Here is a 24,365-nt window from a genome sequence, read left to right on the forward strand (position 1 = left end):
TCAGGGAGGTAGCCGAAAAGGGGAACGTAGAATTCTGGTAGTGGTTAAGAAAATGAGTAATAGGAAGAAAGACGTATATGAAGAAGATGAAGGGGTAGTGTATGCAGTGGAGTGTAAAAAATATGTTATACATTGCATAAAAAGGGGGAAAGCTTAAAGCAAGAGTAAAACAACATAGGGACGATGTGAAACTTGAACGAGAAAGAATAACGCTATGTACGCGTACAATCATGTAAAACAGACATGACATGATATAGATTGAGAAGAGGTCCAAGATCTAGAAGAAAAGAATAGAACAATAATGAGGAAATGGAGAGAAGCGCGAAGGATTAAAGGGGAAATAAGTGAAAGATTATTGAATTGGACAAATGCACTTCAAATCCATAAATTATGGGATAGATTGTTAGAAAGAATGGAAGCATTATAATCAAGGTTATGAAAAACTATTAAGAGAAGCAATAAAAATAAAATTATATGATAGAACATTGAATTGAGAGGAAACTTCAAAATTAACTGATATTTGGAATAATTTGTTAAAATAATATTAACAATAATAAAGTGAAAATAATAATGATTATAAAATAGGCAGTTATACTAAAAATTTAAAATGAAATAGTAAAGTATAACAACACTTGATTATTACATATTAAAAATTTAAAATATTAAAATGAAACAATTGAAATTTTTACTTGTTGTAGTTTTGTAGTTGTTGACTCAGATGCTCAAGATTTCATTTAACGCCATGAAATTTAAGCTTTAGTGCAGGAAGACATGTGAACTGGTGCACGAAAATGATATCAGTGGATCATTGAATATCTAAGAATCAATTTCGCGAAATCAACGTTTAAATCGTTTCAGGAGAACCGATTTTATTAATAGAGGAACTGTACCAAACCTGTTCCCGGGTCCATAAAGCGGGCCCCCTCAATTGCTGCTCCCGGTATTGGCGTAGAATGCTAGAAATAAGCTGAATTGTAGTTTACCGTTACTGTTGCGTGCAGCGCTGATCCTTCCTGTGTGATCAGTTAATCCTTTGTTCTGCAATCAACTTCTGACGAGTTTTCATGTAGTGGAAAGTTTTGAAGCTTTGACGAGCAAGCATTGTTTTCCGTAGTTACTGAAGAGGTAAGTGAGCCAACTGTTAATTTTTTTTTAATCTTAATGGTAAGAGGTATCTTTTATGTAATTAGCTAGTAATTTAGACGTACGAGTGATAAATTATTTGCAGCGAAAGTAAAAGTGGGCCCCCTTGTCAATCCTAAAGCGAGCTCCTACTATGTTGTGCAAAAGTAAAAGATATGTGTCATACCAAATTCTCATGACTCGTGCAATTTATTTACAATTTTGAAGAGAACCAAAATACCCAAAACAAAGACGAAACTAACAACACAATGTCGTGGTCGAGGGCAGTAGTGTTAAATCAGATCCAGGAAAGGAAAAGACACCGCTGAAGATGAAAGGAAGAGCCAAGGAAGACGATTGTGATTATGGCTCAATCTCTGATATAATGAAGCATCAACAATATTCTCAACATTAAACGTTCCACCGGGGAAAACACCATTCACGGATGACGATGCCATCTGCATGTTCTGCACTGAAATTTTTTCGAGTGATACGAGTGTTGAATTCTGGTTCCATTGTCATGTGCTCTTAGTGGGCTCATGTAGATTGTGATGAGACTGTTTATTTGTGTCTCATTTATATTTGTGACTTTTGCCAGTAGCAATCTTAACTTTCTGAAACATTTCATTTGTCAAGTTTAATTTGGAAGTTTCGTTTCTGAAGTTTGAGAATTCTTTTTTTTTTTAATGCCAAATAAGCAGGTTGGAGAAAGAGAGATGTTTAGATTTCTTATTTCTACCAATAAAATATTGAATATTTCAGTTTTGAAAGTTTCAGTCTTCAAGTTTAGTCTATTTGAAAACTTGCTCTGGAGCTTTAAAAAGAAAAGACTTGCTATTTTCGCCAGTAAAATGTGGAATATTTAAGTTTAGTCATTTTCAGTTTACAAGTTTAATCTATTTGAAAGGTTGTGCTGGAGTTAAGACTTTCAGATTGCATTTCGGCCACCAGAATGTGGAGTATTTAACGTATAAGTTAAATTTTACTTCTTTACTTTTCGGAATTTGTTTCAATTTCTTCTAATAAAGTCTTTTAAACACTCATATTTCATTTTATTTTAATCCCTAGTGTTTAGGATGTTGTTTTTAGCTTAAATACGTAACTCATTTAAAGTAATACAAGTTTTCGCTTTGTGTAATTTATCTAAATTTAAAAGGACCCGCTTTTGGAACAGTTTTTTCGTATGTCGAAAATGCAGTCCATATGAAAATCCATTTTTCTCAACCTATTTTTTTCCTTGATTGTTATGGGAAGAAACAAGCAAAGCAATTACATATCATATTATGTTCAGCCTGAATAGCATTTTTTTTTTGAGCGATATTTTCTTATATATATGGAAAACAAAATGGGGGCCCACTTTTGGTACAGTTCCTCTATCAAAAGTTCAGTTAAAATGTCATCATATGTTCGTTAATTTTTCAAATATGTTTAGAAATTAAAACAACAATGCCTATATTTTATATATAATTTATAAATAATTTATGTAATGGAAATTAAATTTACGTTCCACGGTTATGCCGGCCAGGCTAAAGGGGAATTTATGTAATGGAAACCAGTGAAGTGATTCCAACATGTTCAGAATGTGGCAACTATTTTCCCACCAGGAAAGGATTAAACATACACAAAGCAAGGAAAATAAACTTCAATTAAATTCCCAAGATTTCGTAACAGAGCTTACAACATTGAAATCCAACATATGGATAATGAAAAGAATCCCGAGAGGAGCAGGAAATAGAATAACAAACAAACTCGTACATATAATAGATGAATGTCTTATTACTAATGATCTTTCTTCCTGAAAAAAAATTATTCCTTTTCTTCTTTTATAATTTACGACTTGCCAGGAATCGCAGCTCGGAGTCAATTAGCAACATCATCAAGCACAATTTAAAAGAGAGCTCCTTCACGGAATGTCCTCAAGTTTCTGGGAAGAAACACAAACCCGGTTTAACAAATAGAATAATATAAAAGTTTCTGATTTTGATACAAGAGGCGTATTAAGGTTACTAGCATCAGATGACAGCAGTGCTGCCACACTTGGTACAATTGTACCAGATTCAGCCTTTTTCGTCATTCGCCAGCCCGTTGGTACCACGCTGGCATTTTCAGCCCCTTTTGTGAAAAACTTGGTACAATTCTATCCAATTCAGCACCATTTAACAAATATTGTCACATTTTCAAAAGTTCACATTACTCATACTATGTTGGACTCTTAAGAAATGCTGGTGAACATTCATTCTGTGACATTGCACTGCATAACGGTACACCCTTCGTGTGGAAAATTCGTAATTCGAACTATATCGGGAAACAAATGACGCTAGATGGGTGCATCCGCGCCGCGCAGGAAGGAGACGAGAAAGAAGCAGTGTGGTGGAAATTTTAGCTTGAAATCTATTTTCTTTTTCTTTTTTAAAGTACACACACGTTGAATTAAGTTTTGCATATTTTGAAGAAGACTAGTGGGTGCTGAAGTAAGTCTATAATTTATGTGTCGTTGAAAAGACTCTACATCAAAACAATAATAGCACCAGGGCCGTACCATGGAAAATCAGCGCCTGGGCGAGAATGTACGACTGCGTCCCCGTACATATGAGTGAGGCCGATAGACTATGGTTTGCGCGAAGCGTAATAACATTTTTAAAAATAAACCCTGGTTTTCCTTGATTTTGAGCACTTTTTCTTACTTTTTCCTTCATCCGAATTTTGCGCCCCGTTACTTCGGCGCCCGGGACCCGTCTCCCCCAACGGCATGGTATAGCACGAAAAAATACATTGACGTAGTTGCCGGCTTACCGGGCTAAGTTGTTTATTAGTGGCGCCATATTGATGAATATAAAAATACCCGAACATTTCTGCGTTTTAGAGATCTATATCGACGCGTTGTAATAAACTTTATGTATAGGCCTAAAGTTAGATCAGGGATGATCATGCGTGGTCAAAAATATTTTACTTTTGGACAAAAATGAATTCAGCCCTTTTTGTTTCAATTTGGTACTATTTTTCAGCCCACTCCAGAGCTAGGACTGTGGTAACACTGGATGACACTTTAGCTCCTTCAAATGAGGAAACACACCATATACTCGTTACTAAACATCCAACTTCCTCCAGGGTCCTTGAAATGCCAAAACCTCCAGAAGAACTAGGGTGAATTGCTAGACCCTTGCCTCAGAGTAATGGAAGATACCGTTCTGAAAGCAATTCATAACTTTCCAGTGGTTCTGCTTCTGGAATAGATACAGTGTCACCTCAACATTTAAAAGATCTAACATCGAAATCGGCAGGTGATTCAGCGAGGATCTTACTCAGTTCAATAATGAAATTGGTAAACCTGATTTCAAATGGAAAAGTAAATCAGGATATATGTAAATACCTCTTTGGTGCTAACTTGTGTGCCCTGCGGAAAAAAAGATGGTGGTGTAAAGCCGATAGCAGTTGGATGTGTGTTCAGAAGATTGGCTTCTAAAATAGCTGTATCATTACTCTATAATCACTGCACAAATCATTTGCAACCACATCAGCTTGGTTTTGCGATGCAGAAAGGGAGTGAAACAATCATAATGCTACTCATACATTCATTAAATCACACCAAAACTCTAACAATATAATCCTCAAAATAGATTATAAAAACCCATTTAACGCTATGGAAAGAAACTTTATGTTAAAAGAAGTGCAACGAGTTAAACCACAGCTATATTCCTATTTTTGGTAGTTAAGCTAATCCGTCCATGTTATTTTTCGGAGAGAGCACAATTTCATCACAGATCGGATGTGAACAGGGTGATTCTGCGGGACCAATGCTGTTCAGTTTAGCAATTCACCCTATAATTAGTACGTTTTGTTCAGAACTAAATGTGTTTTATCTTGATGATGATACTTTAGGTGGGTCACCACAGACAATCATACACAACTTAAATGTTTTACTTATGGAATAAAATAAAATAGGATTACAAAATAAATCCATTAAAATGTTAGCTATTTTTACGTCGGGAACACCAGAGCTAATCATTGAAGCTAAATTTCAGGCTGTGCTACCTAGAATACGAACAATACCAACTCATGAGATATTATTATTATTGGGAACACCACTACACAAAGACGGATATGATAATTGCTTGGAGGATAACTTTTACAATTTAAAAAATAACCGAAAGGTTGAAAAAAAAGTGCCAGAACATATGGCTACTTTTCTTTTAAAAAAATGTTTAGGTATTCCTAAATAGACTTATTTTTTACGTGCCGTTCCAACATGGTTCAGACCAACTAAAATTGTTCAACTAGATGTTATTTAAAAAATGTGTTTGCAATCAATACTCAATTATAAGTTAAACGAAACTCAATGGGCACAAGTAAGCTTACTCATTCATTTAGGAGGTTCAGGAGTACGAAAAGTTTCAGATTTGAGGCTCCCTGCATTTCTGTCTTCTTGTTATGAGGTGTTGTCACTCGTTTCCAAAGATCTTAAATTTCCAGTTGAGGAAGTGAAGATTCCGCATCTGATAGAGGAATTAGAGACATGGAAAGGCAATTACAACACACTTCCGGTTGCAAAGGAGCCGCAAAGGAAATGAGATGAAATTGTAATAAAATAAGATAGTTAACGAGGTAAATCGCACAATGATGTTGATTCAGCTCGCTTTAAAGCACTACGACAAAAAGAGTCTGGGGCATGGTTACAAGCCACACCCTCAAAAAACATTGGGACATTTTTAGATACTATTATTTTTCAGATATGTGTTGCGTTACAGCTAGGATTTAATATTTGCCATGAATTCCCATGTGCGTACACGCATTACGCATTACGTTGCATTAAAAGTGGGTGGAGAATTTCATGTCACAGTGAATTAAATCAAATAATAAAACAACTCTCGCCAGTATAGACTGTCCTAACATTTTAGAGACACCACTAACTTTCAGGAATGATAATAAGCGGCCAGATGGAATTACCTTGACATCCTGGGAAAGGGACCAGTGTCTAGTACGGGATGTAAAATGTGTAGATAATTTTACTCCGTCTTACTTAACGTCAACTAGTGAAAAAGCGGGAAGTGCAGCAGAGACATCGTTTTTGCGGAAACATTCTAAATATTCAAAACAAACGAACTTCACATTTTTATTGCGTTTGCCACTGCAACAATGGGTATTTTTAGCAAAGAAGCCAGAATGTTTCTGAAGGAATTAGGATCAAATTTAATTAACAACTCAGGAGATCCTACGAGTAGAAGCGGTTATTTTCTGACACAAAGGATAAGCATAGCCATACAAAGAGGCAACGTAATTAGCATATTAAACTCCTTCCCACCTTCACCCAAGCAGGATGACATTTTCTATCTAAAATAAATATAGGCAAAGGCTATTTAAAAAACCGTATAAAATAGTAATTTTTTTCAGAGCAGATTTTGAAATAATGAACATTCAGTCTGTTACACAAGTTAAATTGCAATAATTAGTGATTTATATTTCAAAATGAAAATGAAAGAAAGATTTGTTAAGAATTTATAACCAAGATTGTTATCAAAGTTCGTGTGTTAAAAAAATAATGCCTATTGTAACAATTGAAGTTATACAACAATATTAATTTAAAGTTATGAAGATACTTCTGTTAGATAACGTTTGATAAAGATAATGTTAAGTTATTGAAACTGTTACGACTTATTTCAATTTTCGACACTGATTAGAAAAATATTAATTATTTAAATTTGAATGTTCTACAAATGTCTCACTTTCACTTTTGAGGTGCGAAATTTTCGAAAACTCTGAAACATATAATCTCTTATTTTTAATAAAGAGGTTGTTTGTCAAAATCTATGTTGATAACTTCAAGAATTCGTGAGATACTGTACACTATTCTTGTCAAGAGATTTGAACTTCCCTTTTCCTCTTTAATACCTTTATTTTCTAACTTTTGCTTTGGTAATAAATTTCTAATTTCCAAGAATGTCTGAACTTCTTCGTTGCGATGTTTCCATCCACGAATTTGTTTCCACGAGTAACGCTTGTTATAAGAACAAATTTCAACTAAATTACGTCATTGATAACCTATTATTTGCTTTGTCAAATTTCTTGTGATAAGGTCAGCGTCAGGAAAAGTTTTCAGTACTTCGCGCAAATAGTTGTGAAACTTACCTCGTTTATCCTCTATACACTTCCTCCCATCTTCATCGCACAACTTTTGGTTCTCTAGAAAAAAATATAACCTAAGTGTTAGTTTCCAGATTAATGAAAACGAACTTACAATAATAAATAATAGTTTACTGATTCTATTAAAAATCAGTTTTTCGGTGCTATTTGAGTCACTTAAATTTTCAAATAATCACCATCGCTCAGAATCCAGATATTTGAATGTAAAATTAAAGAATATTTAAATAGTATTAACATTTAATGTTTAGTTTTGGCACGGTCATAATTTCTGGCTGTTGATGTTTCTTTTTTTAACTCTACAATTTGATATAATTACTAACCTAGACACTATTTGAAAATATTTGGTTGCGAGATTTGAATTTTATTCTCTTTCTTAAACTTACTGAGCTGACTTATTCGATCTTATCTCCTCTTTGAAATGTTACGTCATACATAGAGGGCGGCAGATTCTGTTATGTTATTCCCGAATATCAAGCATGCTTTATGTGGAAGATTTTATGATAGCACACAGTTGATATAAGCTTCTCAAGAAGCAGCAGCGCCACCGCTGTCTGGGAACCCCATAAATTTGAAGGTCTACTAACAAGGGCAAGAAAAAGTGAAAATACAGACCAACAGGACCTCGAAAATTTATACAATAGCATAGAAACCCAAATGAACTGAGGAAGTTTAGATGAGACAAAGTTATTGACAATTGCCCTAAGACTAGAGTGACCAAATCATCAACTAGAAAAAACGGGACAAGTTTTTACTTTTGGATAGATTGCTCCCCTAAATATATATTTTTGGCTTTCCGTTCTCTTTCTTTCTTTCTTTATCTCTCTCTCTCTCTCTCTCACACACACACACTAAAAAAAGCAAATGTACACTTTTTCTTTTTTAAATCTATTGAAAAGGTTATGGAATTAATTAAATAACAAGTAACTATCAGCAACTAACAAAAAATGAAATTTTGAAAACATTAGCTCTCCCAAGCGAGAGAAAAATTTTAAAATGTCCATGTTGCGCACGAACCTATGGTTGAGGTGAACAAGAAGACTAAAAATATATGAAACATTCATCAATATCTGTCAATCAACAAACTCTGTCACCGGCAGAATTTATAACGAACTACTCTCAACATCGGATTCCAACTCCCTTTATTTGCTTTTTCTTACTTCTAAACATTATTTCACTTAGAGCTAGTTTTCTTTTTACTTTCAGTTTTATAGTTCTATACTTGATTCCCCTTTCGTAAATGACAGTGTTACATCTTAGTTAAATCACGGAAACACTGTACTGTACTGATGATCGCCTCAGTCTTCCATCGCCCGAAACAGAGAGTAAAAACAGTTTGTTTTTCATAAGACTTTCAGCCCCTTGCACTGTCGTCTACGGAGGGAGAGGCCTAGGAGGGAAAACAACGCAGCAACCACATCCAATATCGCAAACGTCGTAATGACGTTGCTCAGTAATTAGACATATTCAAATATAATCACATAGCTTAGAAAATAATAGTATAAATTAGGAAATTTTAGATTGAAAAGTTTTTTGTACCCAATGTACGTAAATACGGGATATTTTGGCGTCCCGGGAAATTTTTTCGGGACACCGGGAATGGTAGTGAAAAAACGGGACAATCCCGTTTTTACGGGACGGTTGGTCACCCTACCTAAGACTCTTGGTTAGACACCATATTGAGAAAAGAAAAACGATATCCTTTCCACAACTCGAAGACGTAGACGAAATCGAATTTGAAACGAACGTAATAACCTCAGACGCAGAACAACTGCTTGAACACGCGAAATCAGTTTAGAAAAGAAGAAAGAAGACCCTCGACTTGGAGAAAGTGTATAGGAAATTTGCCAAAGAGTATGGACGTATTTTACCACAGAGCGGAGTGGCCATGCACCCACGTTAAAATATATAACCCTTGACCACAAGCCTGGATGAACCGAGAAAGGGTGAGAGAATAAAAATTATGCAAGTAAATGCAGGTGGATCAATTACAGTAATGGACGAGATAAAAGAACTCGCCGAGGAAAATATAGACATAGTTTTAATACAAGAACCCTATACAAAAAACAAAAAAACTAACAGTAATGGCAAAAAAACAACAAATAGTGTACGCAGGAGAGAAACCTACAAATAACATAGGGGAAAAACAAAACACACGAGGATGGAAACCAAACTCAAACCACATTGGAGAAAAACCTATGGCAGTGATAGTAAATATAAACCAAAACTACAAAATTCTAAATCTAACCCAGTTTAGGGACCCGTGGACAAATTGTATAGAACTTAAATCATAAAATGGAGATATTATGATATTAAAATCTTACTGTCAACACTGTCTGGATATAGAACCTTTTTAAATACCATTACCAAATTCTGTGATAATCAGAGCTACAATATTGTCAAGATCATCCATGCGTACATTTTCGCATAAATCAGAAAAAATGAAAAATGAAATCTTTTAAGTTTTACATTCCACGCTTATGACGACCAGGCTCAAGGAAACGGTGATAACGAGAAATGAATGAAATGGTGGAATGAAGAAAGTGAGAGGAAATGGCATAATCTCGAGAAAACTCACACACGGTGTTTATCCTCCACAAAACTCACTTGGTCCGAGCGGGGATCGAAACAAGAACCCCATGGACAAAAGGACAAAGCTCTACCACTGTGACACCGCTTCCCCCGCATAAATAAAAGTTTAAAGTCATTAATAATGGACAAAAATAAAGGGGAAAATGGAAATTTGTAGGGGAGAATTATGCAAAATTATAAACTTGTTAATACAATAGTAAATAATACACCCTAATCAAGAGGTTGAGTAGTGGAACTCCAAGTGATGCCAAACCCTCGTGATGAGTTGCGTCCTTATCTTACTTGTTTTAAGAAAATGAAAAGAAACATGTTAAACTCTCAAATTTTGCTAAATTGGCAAATTATGCAAATTTTTGACAGCGATGCGCAACCAGAAGATGCTATATAAATATAGTTTATTTATTTTAAAGTTGTTTTTACATACTTGAAGAAAACTTTAGGATATATAGAGTCATAATTCTATATTATTTAGTCCTTTTAGAAAAATATTGAAAATTTAGTGTTTTTACCGGATTTTTAAAATTTCAACGGCGCTGCGGGACCGGAAGATATATGAATATTTTTTTTTTCTTTTTGGGTGTTTTCTTGTCTATACCAATGGCAACTTTTGCGCACTATAGCGTTCCGCAAATAGAAAAATGATTTTTTTCGAACCACCCTAGTCCACATGGATCCATATGCAGCCTAACGATGTGGGACATCATCATCTAACCCTGCCTTAAGACACTGAAAATCACTGAAGACACGGAATGAGTAGTCGGCTATGAAGACGATATTGCAATAGTCAAAATCGACAAAATTGAGAGGAAAGGGAACGAAGCTAAAAATGGTGCGAAATAAATAAACTGAAACTTTCAGGAAGTAAAACTAAATACAGGATATTAAGGCAATCTATACAAAGAGATAAAATATTAAAGATTAATAACCAAACAAATTGAACGAGTGAAAGAATTCAAGTATTTGGGAGTATGGATTGACCATAAACTGAACTATGCTAAATATGTTAAAAAAAAAAAAAAAAAAAAAAACGTAACTGACAAAGGAAATAAAGTAGCACATAAAATACTCACAAATGCGAGAAAAGATTATAAGTTACCCAAAAGACTCTACAAATGTACAATAATGCTGTAATAATGCCAACCGTAAAATACTGTGACAGCATCTGGGCTCACAGAATATTTGCAAGTATAAAATTAAGGGAACAAATAAACAGAGTTCACGGAGGAATTTTCATTAGAACACTAGAAATAATCAAAACCCTACCGATAGAATCCTTTCAAATGCTTGCACTAGAAGAACAAATCCACTACCAAATACCAAGAGAGGCTATAAAACGATGAAAAACAAATAATGAAAGTACAAAAACAATAGAGATCCTAGGTGCAAATCCGAATAACAAAGATGAAGTAAATAGGCTGATAGAAAGAAAATGGCAGGAGGAATGGTACATCACAACAAAGGGTGCAAAACTCAAAGACTAAACACCAACTATCAAAATAAGGAAAGAAACATGTGAAATAAAGAAGGAAACTATGGAAGCGCTGTCGGGACATGGACCTTTCAAAACACATTTGAAAAGATTAAATATTGAAAATGACGGAATGTGTTCATGTGGAGAAATCCAAACAGCTGAACACGTAATACGGAATTATGAAAATTACGTAACTAGTGAATAAATAAGAAATCTCAGAGATGAACTTAGTGATGAAAATTGGACTAGCTTGCAGGATAAAACAAAATTCAACAACTTAAAAAAAAACAGAGTATGTAGTGAGAAACCTATGGAATGAACGAACCCAACAAAGAAGTTAATTGAACAAATAGCAGTTTGAAAATGCACGAATCAATATAACATCAAATTCTAACAGAAACAACTTCAAAGTTCTGGCAAACACACAAAACTATAGTACAAACTTACGTTTCTTTTATTTATGCATTTATGTCGTTTTTATTTCCATAAACTCTTTTTAATATTGTGTGTGTGTCAGTGTTGTGAGTGTTAGTGTAATAAACACGGATAAGAAACAGTGTGATAAACGAATACGGAATTATGGAAGAAAGAAGAAACTACAAGACAGAGAAGATGTTTCTTACAATATGTTTTGTTTATTTTCTGTTTTTATTTATTTATTTATTTATTTATTTATTTATTTATTTTTACCTTCAGGGTGGTGAATTCGCTGCTTCTCAATCATTTACATTATGTATTAGTCAATTATTTTCTTTCTTTCAGGTTATTTTCTGCATGTAAAAAAAGAATAAATAAAGAAAAATAAAATAAACAAAAAAGAGAAATAAAATGACATGGTTTTAAATATTAGGTACCATGCTGAAAAGAAAAAGAATGCTACCGCTTTGATCTTGTAATTCAAATGTGTGTCGAGTAAACGTAACGCCATGATATTGAAAACTCATACACATGCTATTTGCCCTTGTGTGTGTTATTGTGTGCAGAATGTAGTGTTGCTGGCGAGACGAGACAAGACGCCCTCGTCCAATAGAAAGAGGTAAACATTTTTGGAAATGAAATTGAAGTTTCAAGATACTTCGCGAGACAACAGAGACCAAAATTTCATTTCTTGAACAACACTTGCAAAAATCACGAAGTTTACATTGTGACCGTGGGCAATTCCCTTGTAATAGTTAGTGCTCATCTTCGGTTCGGGAGACCCTAAATCGATTCCCAGTTTGAGTTTATGTGGTTCATTTTCCACGTTATGGTGTAGGCCCACGTCTTAAACAGCCTCGTCGTACAACAGCAGATTCCAAATTAACCCACCCCAACTAACCAATCGACTTCAAAATCGGGAAGTGTCTTTCCCTGTCATAATTGGAGTATGGTCATTTTTCTTCTGTCAATATAATATAAAATACTTTCAAACATTCTATTAGCAAGAGTGACCCCATACGCAGATGAAATTATTGGTGATTATCGGTGCAGATTTAGACGAAATTGATCAACTATTGACCAAATATTTACCATTCGACAAATACTCGAAAAGAAGTGGAAGTACAATACCCCGAACATCAACTATTTATTGATTATAGAAAGGCTTGCGACTCGGTTAGGACAGAAACATTGTACAACATTGTTACAAAATTTGGAATACCGGAAAAGCTAATTAGATTAATTAATGCATGTTTAAATGAATCCCAAAGTAAAATCCGGATATAAAAAATTTTGTGCACGAGCTTTCATGTCGAGAATGGCTGAAACAAGGAGATACGTTGTCGCCATTATTATTCGACTTTGTCCTGGAGTACGCTATATGGAAAATCGAAGATAGCAACCAGGGCCTAGAGTTCAACGGTGTTCAACAAGTTATAGCGTATGCTAATAATGCACTTAATAGGAAATAATAAAAGAACAATAGAAAGAAATGCAAAGGTCTTATTAAACGCTTGCAGAGACATGGGTTTAGAAGTAAATGCAGGGAAAACTAAATACATGGAAATGCGTCGGAACCATAATACGGCAAAATATGGATGCGTTAAAATTTTAAATAATGCTTTTGATAAAGTGGATAGTTTCAAATATCTAGGATCAATATGAACAGATGAAAATCATATTCACGAAGTAATTAAATATCGACTAAAAGCAGGGAATTCGTGTTACTATTCGGTTCAAAATCTCTTGTCTTGCGAATTCTGTCGAGGAATTTGAAGATTAAAATATATAAAACGATAATCATGCTTGTTGTTCTGTATGGTTGCGAAACATGGTTGCTGACTCTGAGGAAAGAACATATACTGAAAGTATCTGACTTGTGAGAACAAGATCCTGAGACGAATATTCGGACCGAAGAGGAAAGGGCAATGGCGGAAACTTCATAACGAGAAACTACATAATTTATACGATTTACCAAACATTGTTACGGTCATCAAGTCTAGGAGGCTTAGTTGGGTAGGTCATGTAGCCAGGATGGAAGGAAGTAGAAACGTTTTCAAAGTCTTGATTGGATAACCAGTTGGAAAACGACCATTAGGAAGACCTAGGTGCAGATGGGAAGATAATATTAAGATGGATCTCGCAGAAACAGGAATACAAAGTAGAAACTGGATCCAGTTGGCTAAGGATAGAAGTCAGTGAAGACCTCTCATGAACGCGGCATTGAACCTTCGGGTTACATAGGCCATAGAGTTAGTTAGTTAATTCAAGTATGGTAGCTCAATGATATAACGTTTACCTCTGGTTTCAAGGTCATAGGTTCAATTCCAGGCTATGCCATGTAAGTCTGTGTTGAACAAGATCGTGTCCGTAGGATTCTAAGAGTTCTTGATTTCCTTCCACTTCATTCCTCTGTTCCTCTCATTATTCATTTGTTCATTCAACATGTTTCCTTTAGCCTTCAGAACATAATCGTGCGATGTTAAAATTCCCATTTCATTTCATGGTATTCGACCAGTAATGCAGTCTTGAATTTCCGAAATCACTTGTCATTGTCCATACCTCAATTGTTTGTGAGTATATCATGAGTATTTCGATATTTAAAGTAATTGTAATAGATAGTCTGGCACTTGTAAACTACTATGCATGAATTATTTGTTTTCCAGTTATTTAGTGAAACTAAATGAGAAAGAGTGGAAGAAACTTATCCGTTTAGCAGACTACATTTCAAAATATATTTAATATTACAAATTAAAGTGTCATTTATTAAACAGTTTCCTGTTTCCCCAATCCTTCGGCTTGGTGTATGTTGTAGGCTATAATCGTTTTAATTAAAGTTCTAATTGTTTACATTTACTTTTTTCCCACTAACTTGCCCTTACACAAATGTTAATGCTCAAATCTAAATATGGCTACGGCCTGTTAACTACTTGCATTCCAGGTATGATTTTCGTATTTGCATGCTGTAATACCGATTTCATTTACTGTTAAAAGTCTGTCTAGACCATTATGTAGGGCATAGTTATTCTGCTCGCGTAAGGAGAGAATTCATTTTACTGATAAAAACAATTATTCTTATTGTGGAACATTTGGACTGAAAAAGGGAGGGATTTTATGTTTCTTGAGGTTGGCAACACTAACCGGAGATCAATGACAAAGGTTTTCTTCTGCCGATCTCGAAATTGATCACGAAGTTGCTAATTGTTTATTGTCAAACAAACACAAGTGTGTTATAATTGAATGCTCCCTTAGAATTGCCATGTACTGAAACTTTTTTTTTTTGTCTTTTCTGTCAGTAAGGTACTGTCACTTAAGGAGAAATAGTAGAATTCTCCATGCCTTGCAACCACTGACAAATTTCAGCATCTTCAGGATTAATTCGACCCAGGTTAATAAGGGATACATTTTCATGACATCCTCATGGATGTCACTGATACACAAGGGTTAATGGTAGCATGTTTTAGGTAGCTCGACGATAAAGCTTGTCGAATACCGTACTACCCTAAAAGTAAACAGTAACAATTGTCAGTAGTATATATACTGTGTACATGCTGCTTAGTTAATAAATTATATTGTGCTTGACACGTAATAAATACTTGCAGATTTTATACAAGTATTTACAATCTCATTTACAATTAATGCAGCCTCTGTTTTAATAACAAACAGGAAAGCAAGTTTAACATTATAATCATTATACAGTTTCAAGTAAAGCCAAGAAGTTGGGCAGGCACCGAACGTAGCATATCGACTATTAGGAATTAGAATTACTTACAGACAGAGATGATTTTGTGTTTTATATAGATTTAAGATATACTGTATATAGATTTTATATATAGTAATCACATAGAAAAAAGGAGCAATTCATTCAGTACCTAACAGCATTTATTTCCTTCAAGTTGAAAAGCGTTTTATAAAGATTCTTTCTTTGAAAAATTCTTTTTAATTCTGTAAAGAAATATTTCATTTTCATTAAAGAAAACAATGTTAAACGTCGAAAACATTCAAGGGTATATACAACATGTATCGACAAACAATTCACCAGTAGTAACAAAAAAAATTAACACTCGTGATCATGACGGACTATGGACATCAAAAAACTGATAATGGAGATAAAAATATACAATAAAAGAAAAGTGTTCTAGAAACAGAAGATAAATTATATAAAATGATTTCGTCACAATATGGGATATGCCTCCCCAAGATGTGGGAATGTCTTATAAATTATTATGACGATACATGTATTACTTTTTGGTGAGTGCAGAGTACATTATTATTTTTTACTCAGTTTAAAAACTTCTTTCTGCTTTCGTGTGAAGTATTTGTAGGTCATGTTCTGTCCAATTTACTACAATTATGTTTGTACTCTTTATTCGAAACAAATAAATCTCAAGTTTTATACGTATGTATTTTATGTCTTTGGGGGGGGGGGGGGTAATTTATTGGAGTTTTTCAAACAGATCTTCGATATTGCTTCATTATATCATATTTTACTTTCAATATACTTTCATGATGCTTCACTTTTAAGAATTTCAAAATTCTCGATGTTAAGACACGCCATTGGACTCCCCCAAATATTCTCTTACTTACAGTAAATAAAAATATTATTACCTGTGTTATATCCCACCAGAATATCAGTGCAATTGCAAATCTTCATCTTTTGCTCCACTCGACATTGTGCTATGCAAGCAGAATAGCTATAATACGGAAATGCCCACATGTCTTCATTTTCATCTGGAAACTTGCACTTTCTTGATGACTGAGGGATACGCCTTACATCTTCATCTGCCACCTCTGCTCTGAAAATTCCAGTACCAATGTTCTCTTGTATGGTGTGTTCAGATTCAGCAACAAATGATGATGCAAATCCATTTTGCAGTGGAACTTCGTAGTTTGAATATAGAATAATCTACAAATAGCATAAACTCAGTATTATACAAAATAAAAGCATTGTGGAAATTCAATTTTAATTATAGGGAGAACAGAATGAACCATGGTTGGTGGCAGATACTGCTGTACCAAGACGTTACAAGACGGACTGCTTTAACTAAACTATTATTCAGAAACTACTAATTATAGTTGTTTATAAGTACAAATGAACTTACAGCCTTAATTAAGTTCCCTCATTGCAGTAATCTGAAGAAATTAAGACACGCTAACCATTTCTGTGATTTTAATATCTTCTGTTTTTGCGTTTGATTTTAATAAGTACTTTCTATGATAATTTTACATATTATCTTTACAGTTAATACTCGTCTGTTCTGTCCCTATATGATAAATGAAAACAACAGAAAGTGAATAACATTGACGCATACAAGAACTGCTCTTTTGAATCTCACATTTCTTTCTAAAACAGAATATAGCTGGAAATTTTCACCGCAGGTATATGTGACAATCACGTCACGGTTACGTTAAATTTTTGTCGCTCACCTGAGCCTTGATATTGTTAAGTAAGATATGATTGTGGAAAGGGTTATTTGTATCGGATTGTGAAATATGTGATTGCAAGGAATAGCGAATTTGCGTTGAATGTTGCTTTAAAGTTGGAAATATGACTACATATAAGTACGAAATGTTGGAAGTACGGGTGTTCAATAAGGCTGAGAACCTATTGAACTTCGGGAGAGAAAATGTATCGAGTTGTCATCGATTACTCAAAACCGTTTAGAACTAGAAGTCGGAAGTACCGTTACTCTTTTCTTAATAAAATGCTCGTCCTTTTATCAAATCATTTGGACAACCCCTGTATAAATCCATATGTATTTATCCGTGCTTAAAAGTATCAATTATTTATACTTTAAATATAAACATAAATTCAGTTTGATAAACTTTTCTTTTAATTAAATAGTTATTTTTTTGTCGAGATTGGAAGAAGGAAAAGGGGTTTGTCGACAGAAGTTTTTTTTTTTTTTTTTAAGCGGTATGTCATTTCCATATACCAGCATCTCTCACTTAAACCAATTACTTGATTAAATATCCTTGTTGTCACGTGGCAACCGCGAAGTCTTCCCATAAGAAATCACGGTCTATGTTTCTTATGCTTAAGTTAAATAACATTTTATTAATTGGGTGCGAACCAGTCTATAAAGGTAAAGAAGAAAGTTCTGTCGCTTTTGTAGAGGTCTATCTCCCATTTGTCCGTACGCCGTGAGTTGAATACGAATGGAGATAAGACGAAAGTCAGATGTTGGTGTAGGTATCTCCAACTTACAGTCTAATTGTGGCACTTCAGTTACACCATGAACTAGCGTAAGGACAGAGTGAACGTGGGACCTCCGCAGAGCACATAAAGGCGTGTATGCTGTACAAATTCAAACTGGGGTCAAACGCCGCTGCAGCGGGGCGAAAGATATGCCACGACTTTGGTGAGGGTGTCGTGACTACGCGGCCTGTGAAGCGATGGTTCAAGTTTAAGGACGTTTACGAAACACTTGAAGACGCACCATGTGCCGGAAGACCAACACATGTACAGATCTTCAGTCAGCAACTGAGGCGAACAGTGGCTAGACATGTGAGAAATTAGGACTACAATTCAGTGTGAATGGGGAAAGCATTAGGCAGGTCCTCCATCAACTTGGGAAGCACTACAAGTTAGACCGATGGATCCCACATGATTTGACTCTGGGAAGAAGGTAACGCGAGAAGACACTTGTGTTTGTTTGCTGTCTCATCTGAGGAAGGAGCCATTTCTAGAGAGTGTGTTTACATGTGATGAGAAGTGAGTCCTGTTCAAAGCTTCACGGTGCCATCATCATTGGTTGGTATCCCATTAACCGGTTCCAAAACAGCCGAAACCAGCACTGCACCAGAATAAGATACCCCTGTGTGTTTGGTGGACTGCATCGTGCATCGGGAACTACTACCAGCTGATCAGAGCATCAATACAACTGTGTACTGTCAGCAATTCAGCCGTGTTCAAGAGAAACACAAAACTCTGGAGTCAACACGTCTGAATTCCTCCTGTTACAGGATAACATTAAGCCCCGCGTGGCTAGGATGAACCGGGACACCATTCTACGCCTTGGATGGGAAATATTACTGCATCCGTCATACTCCTCGGACATAGCACCGCCTGATTATCACCTGTTTCATTTCTCTGATAATCACCTTAGAGGACGACGGTTCAAATCCCTAGTAGAGGTGAAAAATGCACTTGATATTTTCTTCGCTTCACGGCCTACCAAGTTCTACTGTGATGGAATCCATGGGCTTCCAGAACGTTGGCAGAAGGTCATCGATGCTGATGGGGACTACTTTTGTTCTTCCAGGTATGTCTTAGGGATCGTATCGATGTTCAAAGATTGAGGGTAAAAATGCAAAAGAACTTCATTGGTTACCTTTATATTTGGCAATGTCGTATAAAAAGTGATATTCACGTTATCCCTCAGCCTGATCAGATACGTATGTTTTGGCTAAAAACCAGAATAATCCAGCTCTATCCATTTTTCATTTGAGTGCCTCTGTCCAGCGAGAAACAATATTGAATTTGATTTGTCAATGATCCTGACCTCGGTGGTTTTAGCGCAGGCCTGTATACAGGGTGGCCCATTTTAATCTTTTCACGGAAATGTCTCAAAAACAGTTGATCATAATAGTACCAAACAAAAACTAAAATAGGAAATGCCATGCAGCACACCGAATGGTATTATCGTGGTGCTCCACAGGGCCGCCCTTCATGGAGGACCAAGGCTCAGCTTTAAAATTTTAAATGGAAACATGGGGCGAGTTATACTTCATTCGATAAATCTTTAAAAACTAAAAAGCGTTGTGGCAAAAGAATTTTCATATAAGTCACAGTTCTGAAAATGACCGCCAAGGCATGTTGCCTGTATGAGATAAAACTTCCAGTACCACTAATATGAAAACAGTTGGAGATAAATGAAAGTAATAAAACTCGTATAGGAAATCACAGAGGGTATTTATCATTCCACTGCTCGAGAATAATACAACTGAGATTATTAAACTATAATTGACATAATACAAAAGAGGAAATGTAATTCTTAAAAAATCATCATTCCGATCTCCCTCTGTAAGTGAGTGAAGCGGGAATGAATGGTAAAATCTCACATGAGAACCCAACCTTTACTTGCAATAGGTTTGGTTTGTCTTAACCACTTGTGTGTACAAGTGACTGGTACTGTAATTAATAAACATAAGGTGAAATTGAAGTTTAACACCCATTTGTATTGCAAAATGTGATTGGATGGGGAGAAAGAAGACACTGAAATGAGAATCAAAGGTTTTAATAATACATGTTTGGAACTTGCAAACATTTTGCCCGTCCCTTCAACTCCGAACCCAAAGGCATCTGTATCAGTATGTATCGTTTCGTTACTGAGGATCACAACTGAGATTATCACTACAAGTTATTCGGAATGTAACTGTGGACATCTCACTGAAGGTCATATTCTATCACATGCAAGAAGACATAGAAAAAAAGAATCGAACCAATAACGTGCAGACTACTGTTGAACAACAACAACAACAACGACAAAAAAACGTTTGTACACATTATTCTAAAATTGCATTGTTCGACAAATTTGTTTCGCATTTCAGTTGATTCATTATTGCATCAAATCGTTGCCTGCATCAAAATGGAAAGTAGCATTTTCAATAATCTTACCTATTTTATCCCATTACAGAGACATCTATTTCTTACAAAATCAAATTTCAGATAATTTTGTTTTGTAGATACAATTTCCAAAAATAAAGTTTTCATTTGCAGTTTCACTGTTCCTTCCCGCTTCACCCACTTAAGCATGGAGGTTGGAGCGAGAAGGTTTTAGGAATAATACTTTCTCCTTTGCATTATGCCATTTTCACTCTAATCATCTTTTCGTCTGTTGCAACAATCTCGAGCCGTGAAATGGTAAATATCCTCTGTGATTTCCTATTCGAATTTTTGTTCTGTTCATTTATCTATAACCGTTTTCATACATGTATTAGTGGTACTAGACGTTTTATCTGATACAGGTACCATGTCCTGGTGGTTATTTTGAAAACGGTGATTCATATGAACAATCTTTTGCCACAGCGCTCTTTAGTTTTTAAGGATGTATCGAACGAGATATGAGTCACCCCATATTTCCACTTACAATTTTGAAGTTGGTCCCTGGGCCCCCACGAACGGTGGCCCTGGGAGGCCCCGCGACAACAGCAATCGATGTGCTCCATGACGTTTTCTATTTGAGTTTTTGTTCGGTTCATTTATGTTCAACCGGTTTTATATTAGTTGTACTGGACGTTTTATCTGATACAGGCAACATATGTTGGCGGTTATTTTGAATACGGTGGCCGATATGAAAAATATTTTGCCACAACACTTTTTAGTTTTTAAAGATTTATCGAACAAGGTATCACTCGTCCCATGTTCCCATTTAAAATTTTAAAGTTGGATCCCGGGCCTTCATGAAGGGCGGCCCTGGGGGACACTACGATTTGATTTGCCCCATGGTATTTCCTATTTTAGTTTTTGTTTGGTTCATTTATGTTTAACCGTCTTTGAGATATTTCCATGAAAAGATTGAAATGTTTCATCATATATATATATCGTCCTTGGAGCACAAAGGTTCTAATGGTTCTATATCCAATTTTAGAAGTTTTACAGGAGAGCAAAAATAATGGACATAGGATATAGGAGGACATATGGGATAGGACAATATTTCATCCATTATTTCTTGTAAATAACGATTTCGTCTGGTTTCTTATCGCCATGTGAAAGAGCTCATCATGCGGTGCATGTGTAGTATTTATTATAGTGAGTGCAAATGTATGTATGTGTGTGGTTTTACTTATTAGTGCTATGATGTTTGTTTATTATTGTCGATTTAATCTCTGAATTTAGAGCACATATCATTTCACGTGCAAATATATTTAGTGCTCTCCATATAGAATACATACGCGTGCATTTATTGTGTAATTCTTAAAATTTTCATTGCTTAACCGAAAACCAATTTTTGTGTGTTTTGTTGAGCGAGAAATTACTATTCACCGTAAACTCAGACATGATAACAGCAACTTGAATGCGTGTTTCGTGATTCATTTGTTGTCTACTGGGATAGCCCTGTTAAGACGTAAGTTATTCTTAAAATGACACTATTTTACTAAATACTAGCATTAATTACCCGCTTCGCTGGTTTAAATTAAGGATAAAATAGTAATACGTTCTGTTATTCAGTGACTTTTTACTATTACTAAAGGGCTCTCCGATTATTTTTATATTTCACTCCCTTCCTCTCATCCACGGGGCATAGCTGAATTTAGATTTAAACGGCATCGAAATTGTCACTGTTCTTCACTGCGACCCCGAAAGCTATGGATTCTACACTGATATTGGCAATTTATATCATTTTTATATCTCTCTCCCTCCTCCAAGTTGCAGGTCTGAATTGGATTTAATCAGCACCAGAAGTGTCATTGTGCATCTCAGCGACCCCGCAAACCATAGATTCGACACTAATATCGGTCATTTTCGATCATTTATAAATGATCATTTCTCTCTCCTAAATTGCACCGTCAAAGTGATATGACAAAACCATCTAAGGTCTGAACCTCACCTATGCGGAAAATTTCATCGAGGTCAATCGGGTGGTTGAAGAGTGATGAAGTTAGAAAGACAGTTACTTTCACTTTTATTTTTATATAAATATCTCTCTCCTCCCCCTCCTTTAAGCTGCACCGTCAAAGTAAAATAGTAAAGATCATCACAGGCCCGAACTTCATCTATGCTGAAAATTTGATCGAGATCGATCGGGTGGTTCAAGAGTTCATTTTTATTCATTTTTATATATTTCTGTCTCCCCTGTCCAAACATAAGTTCTACCGTCAAACTGATATGGTAACAATCATCCGAGGAGCTAACCTCATCTATGTTGAAAATTTAATCGAGATCGGTTTTGTGGTTCAAGAGTAATGAAGTCACAAAGACATTTAAGAAATGGTTTTACAATCATGCATTTTCATTGATCATTGTTTTTTCTTTAGCTTAAAGGATATGTCAATGAGACGTTAAACTAGGAGTAAAAAGTTTTATTTAATTATTCGAAATAAGTTCTTATGTGAACTCTTTGGGGAGGGAGAATTTTACCTGCACTTTTAAAAAGGTTCTGGGATTCCCTTTAAAGACTGATTTGTAAAATTTGATTAGAGTAGGCCTACCCTACATCTTCCTTTTAGAGCCATAATCGAAATCCAGTCATTTGCTAGGGTTGATTAAAACTATTATGTAACGCATGAGGATATGGGCCGCGTAAGCATAAATATTGTTGTTTTAGCATAAGATAAATTCACAATCTTGATGAGGATAGAAATTTTCCATGGACTCCCTCTGAATTTATCTCTGGTACTTAAACTCGGGTGACAAAGGATTAACTGGACTGTTTTTCACTCACAGTATAATTTTGAAATTTGAGAGACTAATGTTATCATTGTGTTTGTCGTTCTAGATGTAATAACGGTAACATGTTTTTCCATTGAACATCTTTGTAAGTCCATTTATCGATTTGACTTGAAAGGATAGGGTTTAGCCTGGAACTACAAGATACGTTAGACTAAATGTATCAGATATATGATCTTGTTTCATAAAACCTGCTACTACCTTCTCTTTTCAAGTCAATGAATCAAAGGTAAATCATTAAATCATTTTTAACCAGTTGCGAAGTTTATTTCAAGGTAAAACATTAACATCAGTTACATCATTTCAAAAAATGGTGTCAAGTTAACTAACTTTTTTTTAAATGTTAAAATGCTCAACTTACCTATTTAAGAATTGGTGTAAGAAGTGACTCGTTACTTTCGACTAATTGTTTCATCACTGATATCTTCTAGCATTGAGATAGCATATACCCTATTTTCAATAACTTTAAAAAAAGGCCAATCGACTAATTTTAATTGTTTTATTTATCATAGAGAGAATCTGATTCTATGTACAATACCAGGATCCAAATGAATATCGAGTTTGTTTATGTTTGGGAGATGCTTGAAATATTGTGGAAGTAACTTCCGAAACTTTTGAAACTATGTTTGTCTCAAGTTTTACATATATGTGAAATGGTTTATTATGAGCACAACAATAACAACTGTGGTAGATTAAATACAAGTTAACCGTTTTGGCAACATTGCTATTTATATTTAGTTTAAAAGTAATTTCTGAACGGAACTCGTAGTATGTATTATTTAGGCTACAGTTTCCACATACACTTAATTTATTAATACTCCTACCAAACATATTAAAACAAAAATGGATATACAAATCTTAATATAATACTTAATAAAATATATTTCAAAGTATGTCTACATACATACCCTAAGATGCTGACCAGACCACAAGGCTTCAAATTTTATGATAGTAGTTTTGCTAGGAGAAAGCCACATATCGGGATGTATCTTCAGATTCCTAGAATGAACGTAAAACGTAAGACGAGGGTCGTTCAATCAATGCTTAGAAAATCCGAAAGATGAGACTCGTAGTATTGGAAAAGACTTGCTTTTAGTAAGCGTCATTCGTCACTAGACTGTTGTTAAAGTTTTCAGTTACTCGTATATTGGCCATGTGGTTTCATTGTCATAATCGATTGAAGAAACAAACTTTTGTTTATTTAGAAAAATGGAAAGCCATGAGTTTCATGATATT

At 35.0% G+C, this 24,365-nt stretch overlaps 1 protein-coding gene across 1 annotated transcript; it reads right to left on the reverse strand.

Annotated features, from left to right (window-relative positions):
• Nucleotides 1-375: 375 nt before the first annotated feature.
• Nucleotides 376-24,109, reverse strand: LOC145682102 (uncharacterized). Its single transcript, XM_081753697.1, has 4 exons — nucleotides 24,038-24,109; nucleotides 16,346-16,643; nucleotides 7,246-7,299; nucleotides 376-443 (listed from the first exon to the last, which is right to left on the reverse strand). The coding sequence occupies exons 1-4, from the start codon at nucleotides 24,104-24,106 to the stop codon at nucleotides 376-378; spliced, it is 489 nt and encodes a 162-aa protein (XP_081609823.1). The 5' UTR covers nucleotides 24,107-24,109.
• Between the last annotated feature and the right edge of the window lie 256 nt (nucleotides 24,110-24,365).

This window comes from Thermobia domestica, chromosome 3, assembly GCF_964235325.1.
Source record: "Thermobia domestica chromosome 3, izTheDome1.hap1.1, whole genome shotgun sequence".
Taxonomy (NCBI): Eukaryota; Metazoa; Arthropoda; class Insecta; order Zygentoma; family Lepismatidae; genus Thermobia; species Thermobia domestica.